This window comes from Sinohyriopsis cumingii, chromosome 7 (genome assembly GCF_028554795.1).
Source record: "Sinohyriopsis cumingii isolate HCF-2022 chromosome 7, ASM2855479v2, whole genome shotgun sequence".
NCBI classification, from domain to species: Eukaryota; Metazoa; Mollusca; class Bivalvia; order Unionida; family Unionidae; genus Sinohyriopsis; species Sinohyriopsis cumingii.
In genome coordinates this window covers 19,563,577-19,580,783 of record NC_142967.1, presented here as the reverse complement: position 1 = coordinate 19,580,783, position 17,207 = coordinate 19,563,577, and the positions used below count along the sequence as shown (strand labels likewise).

General features: G+C 35.5%; 1 protein-coding gene across 1 annotated transcript in view; it reads right to left on the bottom strand.

The window, feature by feature from the left end:
- The window catches only part of LOC149794824 (exocyst complex component 4-like), a 76,810-nt gene that overhangs the window by 46,204 nt on the left and 13,399 nt on the right, over positions 1-17,207 (bottom strand). Inside the window, exons 5-6 of the mRNA XM_089964481.1 lie at positions 10,788-10,861; positions 72-210 (exon numbers count right to left, since the gene is read on the bottom strand). Coding sequence (XP_089820607.1) covers positions 72-210; positions 10,788-10,861 — 213 coding nt within the window. The remainder of the gene's footprint in view (positions 1-71; positions 211-10,787; positions 10,862-17,207) is intronic.

The window sequence follows — 17,207 nt, the reverse complement described above, 5'->3', positions numbered from 1 at the left end:
CATTACAAAGGACAAACCCCACCTTGAGAGCAAATATTTAAATACTAGATCTATCTGCATTCTATTTGTACCTTTGTAAGCAAAGAGACACGTGTCCATATATCCACGAAGAACATTACAGATCATGTTCAGAAACTGTTCAGCATAGTCAGGTAAATCACGCATCAACTCTCGTAACTCCATGATGCTCCGATCCACCGTCACTGTGCTCTGCAACAAAAATTACACAGATTTATGCAAAAACCATTATTACAAAGAGAGAGGCAGAATGGCTTCATGGTTTGAACAGCTCTCTCAATGAAGCTCAAAACAGAGTTTTGTCTATTGAATATTCTATCTGCACTAAACTGGATTTGACAACACCAAGCAATGACTACAGAAATAACCTTTATCATCCCCTAGTGAAAATGAGTGTGAAAATCAGTCTGCATGTTAGAAAATTGACAAGCATGATCGGGAACCTGGGAAGATGGAAGAGTAAACATGATGGGGACAAATCAAGGTTCATGTGTTTATTGTGCTCTTGTTCATTTTCACAACATTATCAAAAATAAGCAATTACAAAGAAAATGTAGATCACACACAAAAATATTGACAAAATATTCTTAAGGCTGAATTAAGCAATGAAAGGTTGAAGTTGATCTTCACACTTTGGCACTCAACTCTATGTTTCCTAGTAGCCATATTGCCTATATACATTTGACACTATCATATTGTCTACATAAATCTGACACAATCATTTAAGATTCCATTCTTTTCAGCATTGTTTTGAACTGCAATGCTGAATTGGGTTTGAACTTCTGATCCAAATTTTTATGTACTTCAATATTTCTGCAATCAAGATTGCTTGTGACTGAGACACAACCTGATAATTTATTGTGCTCATGTTCCCCACAGAAAGAACCTTTCTGTTCTACATTAAACTATTTTATGAAGCTATTTAATGTGCCCCAAAGAGAAAGCTTTTCTGTTCTAGATTAGACCATTTTATTAGGGTATTTAATGTATCCCATATAGAGAACCTTTTCTGTTCTAAATTAACCCATGTGGGTATCTCGCATTTCCAGTACAATAGTTATAGTGGACCTACTGTTGCCAAACTGGCTGACGTTAAAGCACTTGACTTTGAAGTTTGGCATTCTTTTCTCTTTTAAGGCATGTTTCCCAATGTAAAGTAACTGAACAAGAAATATTTAAATAGTCCTTTAAATAGATAATTAATTTTTTTGTCCAGAAACTGCTTTTCTTCTTTCATCACAGTGACCTTGATCTTTTGACCCCAAAATCAACAGGTTTCTTCCTTACTCCAAGTGTAAGCCATCCCAAAAATCAACAGGTTTCTTCCTTAGTCCAAGTGTAAGCCATCTCTAAAACCAACATGTTTCTTCCTTACTCCAAGTGTAAGTCATCCCTAGAATCAACAGGTTTCTTCCTTACTCCAAGTGTAAGCCATCACTAGAGTCAACAGGTTTCTTCCTTACTCCAAGTGTAAGCCATCACTAGAGTCGACAGGTTTCTTCCTTACTCCAAGTGTAAGCCACCCCAAAATCAACAGGTTTCTTCCTTAGTCCAAGTGTAAGTCATCCCTTATACCAACAGGTTTCTTCCTTACTCCAAGTGTAAGCCATCCCTAAAACCAACAGGTTTCTTCCTTACTCCAAGTGTAAGCCATCCCTAAAACCAACAGGTTTCTTCCTTACTCCAAGTGTAAGCCATCCCTAAAACTAACAGGTTTCTTCCTTACTCCAAGTGTAAGCCATCCCTAAAACCAACAGGTTTCTTCCTTACTCCAAGTGTAAGCCATCCCTAAAATCAACAGGTTTCTTCCTTACTCCAAGTGTAAGCCATCCCTAAAACCAACAGGTTTCTTCCTTACTCCAAGTGTAAGCCATCCCTAAAACCAACAGGTTTCTTCCTTACTCCAAGTGTAAGCCATCCCTAAAACCAACAGGTTTCTTCCTTAGTCCAAGCGTAAGCCATCCCTAAAACCAACAGGTTTCTTCCTTACTCCAAGTGTAAGCCATCCCTAAAACCAACAGGTTTCTTCCTTACTCCAAGTGTAAGCCATCCCTAAAACCAACAGGTTTCTTCCTTACTCCAAGTGTAAGCCATCCCTAAAACCAACAGGTTTCTTCCTTAGTCCAAGTGTAAGCCATCCCAAAAATCAACAGGTTTCTTCCTTACTCCAAGTGTAAGCCATCCCTAGAGTCAACAGGTTTCTTCCTTACTCCAAGTGTAAGCCATCCCTAAAATCAACAGGTTTCTTCCTTACTCCAAGTGTAAGCCACCCCAAAAATCATCAGGTTTCTTCCTTAGTCCAAGTGTAAACCATCCCTAAAATCAGCAGGTTTCTTCCTTACTCCATGTGTAAGCCATCCCAAAAATCAACAGGTTTCTTCCTTATTCCAAGTGTAAGCCATCCCTAAAACCAACAGGTTTCTTCCTTAGTCCAAGTGTAAGCCATCCCTAAAATCAACAGGTTTCTTCCTTAGTCCAAGTGTAAACCATCCCTAAAATCAATAGGTTTCTTCCTTAGTCCAAGTGTAAACCATCCCTAAAATCAATAGGTTTCTTCCTTAGTCCAAGTGTAAGCCATCCCTAAAATCAACAGGTTTCTTCCTTACTCCAAGTGTAAGCCATCCCAAATATCAACAGGTTTCTTCCTTAGTCCAAGTGTAAGCCATCCCTAAAATCAATAGGTTTCTTCCTTAGTCCAAGTGTAAACCATCCCTAAAATCAATAGGTTTCTTCCTTAGTCCAAGTGTAAACCATCCCTAAAATCAATAAGTTTCTTGTAAGCCATTACTAAAATCAACACGTTTCTTCTTTACAGCAAGTTTAAGCCATCAACAAAGTATGGTCCAGATCTGCACTGTAGAATATTATTGTGTTGAAATGATTTTTTTCTTTCAAAGTTACGTTGACTTTTAACCTTGTGACCCTAAAATGGGCACTTCATGTCCCATGTCAAGCATGTCAGACAGCAACTGTCATTTGACAGTTTTAAGGTTGTCTGGCAAATATGGGGAGTTCAGGAAATCTGATAGATATAGCTCTGATCTGCTTGGTGTCTGTCTGTATTTTACAAAAATAATTAAATATAATAAATAACAACTTCTATTTGCCAAGTGTACATTTCTAACAGGAATCCAGACTGGCCTTATCTACAGGAGAGTTAACTACTGGGTTGTCCAACTAATGAGTCTGCATGAATGCATATATTTGTGATAATGTTCTATACTTTTTGCAAATGTGCGAGTCTTCAGAAAGGTACGGGGTTTCTACATGCAGGGAAGGGATGGGTGGCCTAATTTCAAGTAACTAGGTTCAATACTCTGTATATATAACAGGTCTGATATTTTGACCAACTATACCATGCCCAAACTGGACACTGGGAGTTTCTGCTCGTATTCAGACTTAATAAATAATCGTTTGAACTGAAACTCTTACATGGATACTGACCTCACCTTATACTTAAGATGGGCATTACAACACGCCTTGATGATTCTGTAAATGGTACAATGTAACCGACCATGAAACTAGTTCCCTACCTCAAATCTAGCTATTCAATTTCATTGGATAAAGAAGGATCCAAACAAATGAGGGAGTGACAAGATCGCTATAAAAATTAAAATGCATACTGGTAGCTATGACTCGGAGCTAATGCAAAGTAAAATACATGGAGTAGCAGGTCAGATTATAACAACCAACTCCTGTACCACGATGACTTACAAAGTCATTATCCAGCTATGTTACATGTGGCCTATCCATGTAGTACAATGCCAACTGGCAAATGTGTATCTGAGTGATTACAACCTAACATCAACTTCTATGGCCACATTTTTGGAAATAAAAGATTGTATTAGAATTTAAGCATATTGTAATTTCACAACTATAAACTTGAATAAACAAAAAAATGTGAGTGGATATGTACAGCACTTCACATTCTGAAGCAAGACGAAGGGGGACAGGTTATTAGAGTACACTGGGTTGACTACAACCAGCCATGACAGAGCAAATAGGATGTCCGACAACAGTTTCACAAATTTTCCAAACCTCTTATATATATCTTATATAGACATCCTTTTCATTATATATTTTTTAAGCAAAAGCCATAGATTTGCAAGGATTTATTTTCTCCATTCTGTGTCAATGCAAATAACAGCTGCATTACTAAAATGAAATAAAAGAAGTTCCAAAATTTACAATAATTTTAGGACAGGGACTTTTTACAAATTTAGCTTCTGGATATAATGCTTCAAATTGTGTATTTTATCAAATTAATATGAAATTAGATTTTTATTTTATTAACACATTTGCATGGATTGATATTGTGTATGTTGTTAGGGTGGGGTACTGAAGAAATATGACACAGCAGTCACATCTAACAGACCTTCCGTGCATAACATCTTTAAACAAAAGATTTTAATAACTGTGAGTTTACTTGGAAGAATTCCGGTTCTTTATTTTGTTTTTTCTGCACTAAAATGGATTATTTTTGTGGCACTGGCAATCTTGTCATCGGTTCAGTAACATTAAATCCTGTGTTTGCGTAAGATCAGATATAAAATATGGCTTCCCAAGGGGTAACAAGCTCAGTAAGTCATATGCATGACTGCCTAATGAATATGTATGTGATGGTCTCACTTATTATCAAATTTGTCTGAAATCTTATGCATATGTTCCAAGTAGGATCAAAACAAAATCAGAAATGTGGCCTCCAGAGCATTATCAAGATCAGTCAATTAAAAACATCATCCTGCCATTAGAATGCAATGATCTCACTCATTAGGATGCTACATCCTGCCATTAGAATGCAATGATCTCATTCATTAGGATCCATTATCCTGCCATTAGAATATAATGATCTCACTCATTTGGATCTGTCATCCTGTCAGTAGAATGCATGGATCTCACTCATTTGAACACATCATCTTGCCATTAGAATGCAATGATCTCACTCATTAGAATGCTACATCCTGCCATTAGAATACAATGATCTCACTCATTTGGATGCATCATCCTGCCATTAGAATGCAATGATCACACTCATTAGGATCCATCATTCGTGGGTTCGATCCCCAGCTGAGTCATACCAAAGACCTACAAAAATGGTAATAACAGCATCCTCGCTTGGCATTCAGCATTAAGAGGTTAGTGTTAGGACTGGTCGGCCTGGTGTCAGGATAATGTGACTGGGTAGGACATCATGCTACATGTCTGCAGCATGATGTCCCAGTGCTAGACATCACTATAAACTGCCAACTGCAGACATCATAGTGATATGACTGAAAAATTGTTAAAGCTATGTTAAAAATCCAAATCACACACACACACAGAGGATCCATCATCCTGCCATTAGAATGCAATGATTTCACTCAATAGGATGCTATATCCTGCCAGCAGAATGCATGGATCCCACTCATTTGGACGCATCATCCTGCCATTAGAATGCATGGATCTAACTCATCTGGATGCATCATCCTGCCATTAGGGGGGCGCTCACCAGTTATTATGTACTTTTGAAAGAGTGATGTATGTAAGGTGAAGTTGTTTGCATTTAAAACATGCACAGTAGAGAGAATGTTGGCATACCTCTATGCTACTTTACTGTAATGTGGCTGACAATTCTTTGGATATTGTACTTATGGAAATTGTACATGATCTAACCACACTGCTAACTAAAATGACTGCTCCCTTGCGCTAAAAAAAATCAGCCTGAATTAGGCTAAAGTACACTATCCATAGCAGCTACTAAAATAGTGAAAATGAATTTTGCCAGACTAGACAATACCAGCTTTTGAAAGTTCAATGAATGAATTACCAAACATATAAAATGTAAAAAAAGTTATTGGCTCTTTTTATACAATTTACCTCTGAAGTTCAGGAAGTGAAAATGACCAAGTGGAACTAGCACTTTTTTGAAAGTTGCGCATCTGGAGTAAGGCTAAGCTGTATACTCTATAACCCATATTACACCCATTAATCATACAACAAAATAAAGGGAATTAAAGGTTCTTTGAGCTATACCTAAGATATACAAGGTCTTTTTTAAATAGCCAGTATAACCAGTGAGGAAAGCTGGAGAAATTCTTTTTCTTTGAAATTCTAACCTATGCAAAATACGAAACTGTAGAGTGTCACCAAGACCACATGGATCTTACTCATTAGGATGCATCATACTACCATCAGAATGCATGGATCTCACCCATTATTGAACTTGTTTGAGACCTGCGATACATCATCCTGCCATTAGAATGCATGGATCTCACTCATTTGGATGCATCATCCTGCCATTAGAATGCATGGATCTCACCCATTATTGAACTTGTTTGAGACTTGTGATGCATCATCCTACCATTAGAATGCATCAATCTCACTAATTTGGATGCATCATCCAGCTGTTAAGATGCATGGATATCCTCATTATTGAACTTGTTTGAGAATTTAGATGCATTATACTACCATTGGAATGCATGGATCTCACCCATTATTGAACTTATTTGAGAAGTTAGATCCATCATCCTACCAGTAGAATGCATGGATCTCACTCATTTGGATTCATCCTACTACCATTAGAATGCATGGATCTCACCCATTATTGAACTTGTCTGAGAATTTAGATGCATTATACTACCATTAGAATGCATGGATCTCACTCATTATTGAACTTGTTTGAGAATTGTTGTTGTTGTTGTATGGTTTAACGCCATTTTTCAGCACACGATAGGCTATACATGGCGGCCAGTATTAATGGTGGAGGAAGAACCCAGAAAAGCCCGGAAAGAACCACCGACCCACGAGAAGCTACTGGCAAGCTTTCTCACATATCCACATTAGCCGAATCCGAGACTCGAACCCACGCAGACAGAGGTGAGATGGCAGTGATCCGTAACGGAGAGCGCTTTAGACCACTCGGCCACTCGGGGCCCCTGTTTGAGAATTTAGATGCATCCTATTACCATTAGAATGCATGGATCTCACCCATTATTGAACTTGTTTGAGAATTTAGATGCATTATACTACCATTAGAATGCATGGATCTCACCCATTATTGAACTTGTTTGAGAATTTTGATGCATCATACTACCATTAGAATGCATGGATCTCACTCATTATTGAACTTGTTTGAGAATTTAGATCCATCATACTACCATTAGAATGCATGGATCTCACCCATTATTGAACTTTGTTTGAGAATTTAGATGCATCATACTACCATTAGAATGCATGGATCTCACCCATTATTGAACTTGTTTGAGAATTTAGATGCATTATACTACCATTAGAATGCATGGATCTCACTCATTATTGAAGTTGTTTGAGAATTTAGATCCATCATCCTACCATTAGAATGTATGGATCTCACTCATTTGGATTCATCCTACTACCATTAGAATGCATGGATCTCACCCATTATTGAACTTGTTTGAGAATTTAGATCCATCATCCTACCATTAGAATGCATGGATCTCACTCATTTGGATTCATCATACTACCATTAGAATGCATGGATCTCACCCATTACTGAACTTGTTTGAGAAGTTAGATCCATCATCCTACCATTAGAATGCATGGATCTCACCCATTATTGAACTTGCTTGAGAATTTAGATGCATTATACTACCATTAGAATGCATGGATCTCACTCATTATTGAACTTGTTTGAGAATTTAGATCCATCATCCTACCATTAGAATGCACGGATCTCACTCATTTGGATTCATCCTACTACCATTAGAATGCATGGATCTCACCCATTATTGAACTTGTTTGAGAATTTAGATGCATCATCCTACCATTAGAATGCATGGATCTCACCCATTAGGATGCATCATCCTGCCATTAGAATGCATGGATCTCCCAAATTACTGAACTTGTTTGAGACTTTAGATATTTATGCATATATTCCAAGTTTGATCGAAATCAGATCACAAATACGACCTCCAGAGTTGTGACAAAGTTAACCAATCAGATGCAAGATTGCATCATTAATATGCATGGACTTATAATTGAAAATGTCCAAGATTTTGATAATATAAACCTGTATTCCAGGTCTGATTGAAAAAAAGATCAGAAATACAGACTCAAGTCATTACCTTGTTAATGGAAGGATGCATGATGAACAACACACTATATACAAGGAAAGATGCACAATGGACATCAAACCATGAGCTCACTTGACCTTACAGATAATAATTTGATTAAAGCTTTTTTATCTGATGGTGGACTGGTATCTATTCTAGAAATTTGAAACGTGTTTTCTATCACATTTAGCCCAATTTAGTAGCTTAGAAGCAGTCATCTGAAAGTTATTTTATTGTGGTAGCAGTGAATATATTGGATGGTCAATTGTACAAATCTGAAATCTTTATGACTGGATGCTTTCTGTTAAGTTTGGTAAAATTCTCCAAAATAGTGTGTGTGTGCTTGTGTGTACATATATGTTTGTGTCTGTCTGTCTGTCTGTGTGCATGTGTGTGGCAGTACTTTATGGCACCTCAGCACAAAAGTGGGTATATAGTGACAACAAAAATTTAAGTTCCAAAAATGTACAAATGAATTACACAAAATTTAGGAAGTTAAACCTTTCCCTAAATTGTAAATTAAGTAAAATGGAATAATATAATGGTCCTGAAATTCTGCAAAATGTAATAAATTAATAAATGAAGATCACACATATATGATCCTTAAATTTAATATCTATAAAAATGTTGTATAAACCGCATTTCTTTAAAAAAAATCCAAGATTTTCTTAGTTGGTATATCCTCATATGTTTGGCAGTTCACAACAAAATACTTCTGTCTCATGGAGTGGTAATTGATTGAAATGCTCAACACGAACGTGTGGACAATGGCAGGATACAAACTCTTGCTCAGGTTTACCCTTCAGGAAGTATGCACAAGTCAGGTACATGTCCAACACAGGAACTTCACAAAAATACCATCTTTCTCTTGGATTTCTTCTATCTCAGGTATGCCACTCTCCATTAGCAAGTCTGATGTTCTTAAGTTTCTGGAGTTTTCAGTAGAGATTCTTTGACAAACAAGCCGATTGATACAATATTTGAAGTCAACAGAAACTGGCAACTGCAAGGCAGCTTTGGCTTCTTTATCTGCTCTTACATTACTCTTTGCACAAATGCAACTAGGCAGTCAACAGTACTGAATACTTGTTCCAGACTGTACGACAATATTATAATTCTGTAATATCTGTAGATTATGTTGCATTCTCACTATACTGTAAATAACAATCACTGATAAAATTTTTATCACAGCTGTGTGTCAGGTCAAATCATTTAAATTAATCAATCAGCTGCTACAGCGGCCTAGTGGTTAGAGAGTCTGCCTTGGATTTGGGAGGTCACAGGTTTGAACCCCAGCCAAGTCATAACAATTACTTATAAAAATGGTATTAACAGTTGCCTCGCTAGGCGCTCAGCATTAAGAGGTTAGTGTTAGGACTGGTAGGCCTGGTATCATGATAATGTGACTGGGTGGGACATCATGCTATATGTCTGCAGCATGATGCCCCAGTGCTAGACATCACTATAAACTGCCACAGTGCATACATCATAGTGATATGAGTGAAAAAATGTTAAAGCTACGCTAAAAATCCAAATCACACACACACATTAATCAATCAATATCACTGTATAACAATTAAATTGCCATAAGTGATCTTAATCATTCAGAAATGTGACCAAAGATAGCAAGGCAACCATGCAAAACCTGTTGAATTCAAAGACTTTGTTTTGGATAGATATAGTTCATTATGGAGAGATGAATTACATAGTTTGTATTGAACTTAAAATTCACAAATTAGTACTCAAAGGTATACTAAAAGATGAGTAGAATTTTCACTATTACTTGCAATGAAATCACAGTGTCAATATTTCACAACTAAAACAATTTTAAAAATTGGAGTTTCAATGTTGACAGTCCCCCCACATGTCTGTACCTTTTTTTAACCAAGAAATCCCATTTTATGGTACAAAAAGCTGTGAAATAATACAATTTTGTGGGTACACAATGAGGCACAAGCTTATGTTATGTGTTGATGTTTTTCACAATCTTTCAAAGATAGTTATCCTGAAAATTAAGGGAAAAAACCCAATTTTATCAGAAAAATAAGCTTTATACACAATTATTCTGAAAGTGATTATAAAATAGGTATTCAGCCATTAAATGCCACCTCACCCCCACTGATGGTCTTCTTGTTGTCTAGCTGAGATGGCATGCCCTCCTCCATATTTTACAGGTCCCCTGGTAACGTGTGACCTCACTTATAGTGAAGTCTATGTTTTTTTACTCTGTTATGTGTGAGCTGAGGGAGAGGTGCAGATTGTTATTGAGAGGCTTCAATGTAGTCCAAAAGCTTGAGCATGGCTGTAATTTCTGCAGTGAAAATTGAGGCCTACCTCATCATATGGCCTTATGACTAGGTGAGCTAACAATTAAAACACAATGAACACTTGAACCTTGATTTGTTACCATCAAGTTTACCCTTTTCTGCTTTCCAATCACACCTGGGTTCTCAAATGCAGGTTGTCTGGAGAAGGACATATAAAAAATTATCTACTACTGTGAAACAAATTGCAGCCACGTTTCATAGCCTGGACTCTTTAAACCTGGTCATACTTAGCATAAAACAAATTTAATTTATGTAGATCAGCAATAATTAGAAAAAAATTATATCTTGAAAATGTTTGAAAACGTAACCTTGAGTTTATATTTCTCAACATCCAGTATTAAATACAAACATTACTTGACATCCAAGATGTTACCTGCAACAGTGGCCGAGGGACTCCTAATTCTTTCTGTGTTTTGTGATCAATGACATTCCTTAGTGAATCAAAACCTGAAGTGGAAAAGAATGAATAACCAAGTAGCAGCAGCAATGATAATCTGAGAAACTTTCCTTCTTATTAATCTTTGTGGAGAACAATGAATAAACTAAGTACAAGTTTGAAGTGCATAGAATATTCATGCATCAAGAATTGTGAAATCTGACTAAAACAATACAATGCATCTTTTAATATTCAATATTTACCTTGAATAAATGCTAGCATAATTCAACCTTGAATGTATGCTAGCATAATTTAACCTTGAATATTTGCCTTGAATGTATGCTAGCATAATTTAACCTATAGTATTTACCTTTTATGTAAACTTGCATATTTTAACTTTGACTATGTACCTTAAATATATGCTAGCATAATTTAACCTTGAATGTATGCTAGCATAATTTAACCTTGAATGTATGCTAGCATAATTTAAACTTGAATATTTACTTTGACTGTATGCTAGCATAATTTAACCTTGAATGTATGCTAGCATAATTTAACCTTGAATGTATGATAGCAAAGTTTAATCTTGAATGTATGCTAGCATAATTTTACCTTGACTGTATACTAGCATAATTTAACCTTGAATGTATGCTAGCATAATTTAACCTTGAATGTATGCTAGCTAAATTTAACCTTGAATATTTACCTTGAACGTATGCTAGCATAATTTAACCTTGAACATATGCTAGCATAATTTAACCTTGAATATTTACCTTGAATGTATGCTTGCATAATTTAACCTTGAATGTATGCTAGCATAATTTAACCATAAATCTATGCTAATTTAATTTACCCTTGAATATTTACCTTGAATGTATGCTAGCATAATTTAAACTAGATTATTTACCTTTAAAGTAAACTTGTATATATTAACTTTGACCATGTACCTTAAATGTATGCTAGCATAATTTAACCTAGAGTATTTACCTTTTATGTAAACTTGCTTATTTTAACTCTGACCATGTACCTTTAATGTATGGTAACATAATTTAACCTTGAATGTATGCTAGCTAAATTTAGCCTTGAATATTTACCTTGAATGTATGCTAGCATAATTTAACCTTGAACATATGCTAGCATAATTTAACCTTGAATATTTACCTTGAATGTATGCTTGCATAATTTAACCCTGAATGTATGCTAGCATAATTTAACCATAAATCTATGCTAATTTAATTTACCCTTGAATATTTACCTTGAATGTATGCTAGCATAATTTAAACTAGATTATTTACCTTTTAAGTAAACTTGTATATGTTAACTTTGACCATGTACCTTAAATGTATGCTAGCATAATTTAACCTAGAGTATTTACCTTTTATGTAAACTTGCTTATTTTAACTCTGACCATGTACCTTTAATGTATGGTAACATAATTTAACCTAGAGTATTTATCTTTTATGTAAACTTGCATATGTTAACTTTGACCATGTACCTTAAATGTACGCTAGCATTATTTGACTTTGAATATATGCTAGCATAATTTAACCTTGAATGTATGCTAGCATAATTTATTTCAGATTTCCCACTTTGCTTAAGTTCAATTAACTATGTTGAGCCTTCCTAATCAAGTGCTAACAAGAATGAAACTTGTCCAGGAACTGAAGAAATTTTTTAGAATTACTTAATGAAATTTGTCCAGGAATTAAATCAAATTTCTTAAAAGTTCTTAAGAATACTTTTTACTCTTTTTGGCATCCTGTAATAATGCTATCCTCACAGACGTTAAGTCACTTTTACCTTTTCTTTTAAAATAGAAGCCATGTACATGCAAAAGCATACAAAGTTCATCAAAGCTGGATCAACTGTTTAAAGCTGTCATTTTCCTATTTAGCATTAAGGATAATATATATTAGCACTAAGGTGCATCACTAATTTTGTGATTTTATAATCTGGCATAAATTTGATGTTTCAACATTGACGTTTATATATAATTTTGTTAAATAGTATTGATATTATACCCGAGAAAAGACCTGAGTATATCAATTAACAATTACAAAGACCAATTTTCTCTCTAAATTACATTATTGTTTTGAACTAAATATTTAAATCTACTCAAACATTAAATTAAGATCACAGTATTTAATCTGGCCTTTTATAATAAAAACTCAGCCCAAACCTCCTAATCAGGTGTGGTAATGGAAGTCTTTTATGCAACTGATATTCAGCATGTCAACTGGAAGACTCAAAGTTAAGAAGATACTGAGAGTTCTATGACTTTAACATGGATGTTGTTAATCAAAGATATAGAACATCACAGCTGCCTAACTTTCTGCATGAGCTCAAGTTTTATACTAAAAGTTGTGAGAATATGGATCTTTGTAAAGAAATTGATGATCCTAGAACAAAATACAGACTTCTGTGATGTAAAATTATGACTGCATCAATTAATCTATGAAATGTTGACCTAATTATCTACATCATATGAAGTTCACAAAATATTCTTTTGTGTACTGGACAAGATAAAATTGATCAGTAGATTCAATAAATCTACACATTCTCTGTGGCAAATATAAGAGTTATGTCCCTTTGTAAACAGTCAGTTGTCAGTGGAGGAAAAGAATGATACAGGTTTATTACCAATGGATTATGTCCCTCAATGACCTCTGACCTATTGCAAAAGGATGCATATATTAGGGTTGAGTGGCACAGCGGCACAGTAATGGCAATCATGCATATAACAAATTAAAAGTTTTAAAAATGTAAATCTAAAGACTTCAAAAAAGAATATTAAGTATAAAAAAAACTTCCAAATAAACAAAGTATTACAAAATAAAAAATAATTAGAATACAACTCTAACATCATCCCAGAGATTAAGCTGATTGGGATTTACTTTTTGCAAGTAGCAAACAGACAAAATTGAATGTAAAAGAAAGAAATAAGCTAAATTAACAATGAAATCAATGCACTCTTACATTAGTGGCTTGTCTTATTGTTCCAAATTTACATCACACATAACAGTCAAAGGAAGCAATACAGTCAGTAATTTGGGACAATCTGACATAACACCAACAGAGGCAATACAGTCAGTAATTTGGAACAATTTGACATAAGTTAATGGAGGCAATACAGTCAGTAATTTGGGACAATTTGACATATCAATGGAGGCAATAGTCAGTAATTTGAGACAATTTGACATATCAATGGAGGCAATAGTCAGTAATCTGGGACAATTTGACAAAAGTTAATGGAGGCATTAGACAGTGATTTGTGACAATTTTGATCCAATGGTCAATGGGGGCAGTACAGTCAGTAACTTAGGACAATTTGACATAACAGTCAAAAGAGGTAATACAGTCAATAATTTAGGACACTTTGACATAACATCAATTTTAATAGCAAACAGGGAATTTAGAAAGAGTAATTTATAATGAAGAAACCGATTTTTAAATGTGCACATTATATAAAACGCACATAAAATGTATTTTTTGAAAATTTTCTCCTTATCTGACCTCTAGACATGTAAAAATCATATTTTATGAAGAAAACTTTAATATTTCAAAATGACTTTTGAAAACTATAATTGAATGCAAAGTCTCTTCAATTCATATGATTAATTATCACACCACTCATACTGACACATCAAAAATGTCCACTTTTGGGTGCAATTGAAAAACGTACTTTTACAGTACAGTAAAACCTGTTTCGAGAGACCTCCTCTTCTGCCAATAAAAACTGGTCACTCAAGTAATGTAGTCTCTCAAAATATGTCTGTGCAGGAGGGATAGTTTTCAACATTGAAATGATCTGAGATCAGGAAGGAAAACCAACCATAATTACTTTACATAAATTTTGTTCTTTATTTGAACTGCTTGTTAAAGACTACATTCATTTATATAAACATTTTTTTTATACAGTACCAAAATGCAGTTTTCTGGGGAGACCAACTGGTTTATAATCTAATACTTACCCATCACCATTAGTAACCTCACCTTTCCACAATGGAAATACCTTGTCAGTGCTAGAAACTTCCTGTTCAAGAGATTTCTTTGAACACATGCATCAAACAGTCTGACCTATGGCATTGATGTGTGCACTATAGTGCATTACTCATTCTTTTTCAGGAAGGGTAACAGAGTAAAGACATCAGATAGTGACAGGTAAGTATATCATAGTTAAAATTAGTTTAACTCACCCAGAAATCTACATTTTAGTGTCAGTAATAACTTACCTGTCCCTATTATTTGGCTGAGTTTGTCAGTAATGTCAGTGGCTGATGGATGAAAAGGATTAAAATGTGGAAAAATGAATCACCATGTAGCAGCAGAAGTCTGGGTTGCTGACTGTGTAGCAGCTACAGGACCAAAGAAAGTATACCCTGGCTCTTGTTTGTGTGTGATTGCCAAGAACCCACTGGGGTTGTGTCAGCTCATCATTTGACCACCAGTACTATGGGAATCTTGACCTTCCCCCTATGGAGAGGCACAATCAGTCTCCATATTAGGGCTAGATCTTGGAACAGTGCTGCCCCACCCTCCTATACATGGGTGGGGAGGTGGTGCACTCAGACCCAGCAAGCTTATTGCCTTTGTGACTGAAGCTGCCATCTATTTATAAGATGCACTATCTTGTCGATGAGGGTTGCTGCTCTACCCTTTTTTATGTGCAGGAGCGCACATGATCCTCTTAGAAATAGCCATTACTTCCACACAGGTACTGTTACTTCCACACAGGTACTGTTACTTCCACACAGGTACTGTTACTTCTACACAGGTACTATTACTTCCACACAGATATTGTTACTTCCACACAGGTACTGTTACTTCCACACAGGTACTGTTACTCCTACACAGGTACTGTTACTTCTACACAGGTACTGTTACTTCCACACAGGTACTGTTACTTCTACACAGGTACTGTTACTTCCACACAGGTACTGTTACTTCTACACAGGTACTGTTACTTCCACACAGGTACTGTTAATTCTACACAGGTACTGTTACTTCTACACAGGTAGTTACTTCCACACAGGTACATTACTGTTACTTCTTCATAAGGGCGTGGGACATTGCGGTAGGAATAATTATGACGGGTCATCAAAAACAAAAAAGGATGATGACATAGGTCAGACTGGATAAATGGATATGTTGTAAGAAATCTCTAGAAGAGAGACTTGGTGCATCTAGCACAGATGAGGTATTTCTACTGCATTATAGTGACAGGTAAGGTATTACTGACATTAAAAAATACATTTTTTATTTTATTTGATGTTCACACGTATCACTGGCATTATGGCATTAGGCAATGTTAAGCTATTTGCACTGCAAGGTTAACTGTTAGGTAACTCTAACCTATCCCATCCATAAAATGTAAAAGTCAGTTCTGATAACGCTGAAGCAAGAAATTTATATATAGCGATAAGCCCAAATATAATATGATGCTACCTGCTGATTTCAGGAAACCGGTAAGTGTTTATTTTGTTCAGAACAATCTGCAGACTTTACTAATTAGAGTCACAAAGGTAATTTATATGTGTTCTTGAAATGTGATGATTCATAGCTGCAGAAACATATTTTTGCCTAAAAGTCTTGGTCACTGCTCACATTCAGCTGGTTGCTTATTACTGTCTTTACACAATAAAATCAATCCATGCAGGACGATTGTGGTCATAAATTACTGGTAGCTGCTCAGGTTTTACTGACGACCTCTTCCACATCATTTTATACATGCATAAAATGCATCCAATTGTAAGAAGACTCAGACCTGCCACCATACATTGTCATCACATTAGTTAGAACAAGGGTTGAAAATTGTTTCCTGAAGGAACCAGCAAATGTCTGCAATTGTTATTCTAACATTATAAATCACTATGAACATGTAACGCTATGCCAAATATGTACTTATAAACATTCATACACTCAAACAAAACCATCTCACGCAGATTTGCAATTATGATTTTTGACTAAGGCTGATGCCACCAAAGTGCATGTCCAATTAAGCCAATACCAACCATGATCTGCCAGCACATAATGTGACTGCAAATCTTGATATGTGCTATTTACAGTTTGGTCCACATTATACACAGATATTTACAGTTGGGTCCACATTATACACAGATATTTACAGTGATACAATGGGGAACCATAAAAATGTACAGCATGACGTAGGTCACAGTGCCTTATATTAAGGTAAGTAACATGGAAAATATAATTCAACTAGTACAATGGGATACACAACCATATCTGTGTTATATCATGATATAGGTCACATCGCTTTATATTAGGGTGCATCACATGGAAAAATATAATTCAACTAATACAATGGGATACGTGACAATACTTGTAATATCAGGGTCCATTATTGCTATAAAGTTATATTCTGTAGGACACACACACACACACACACACACACACACG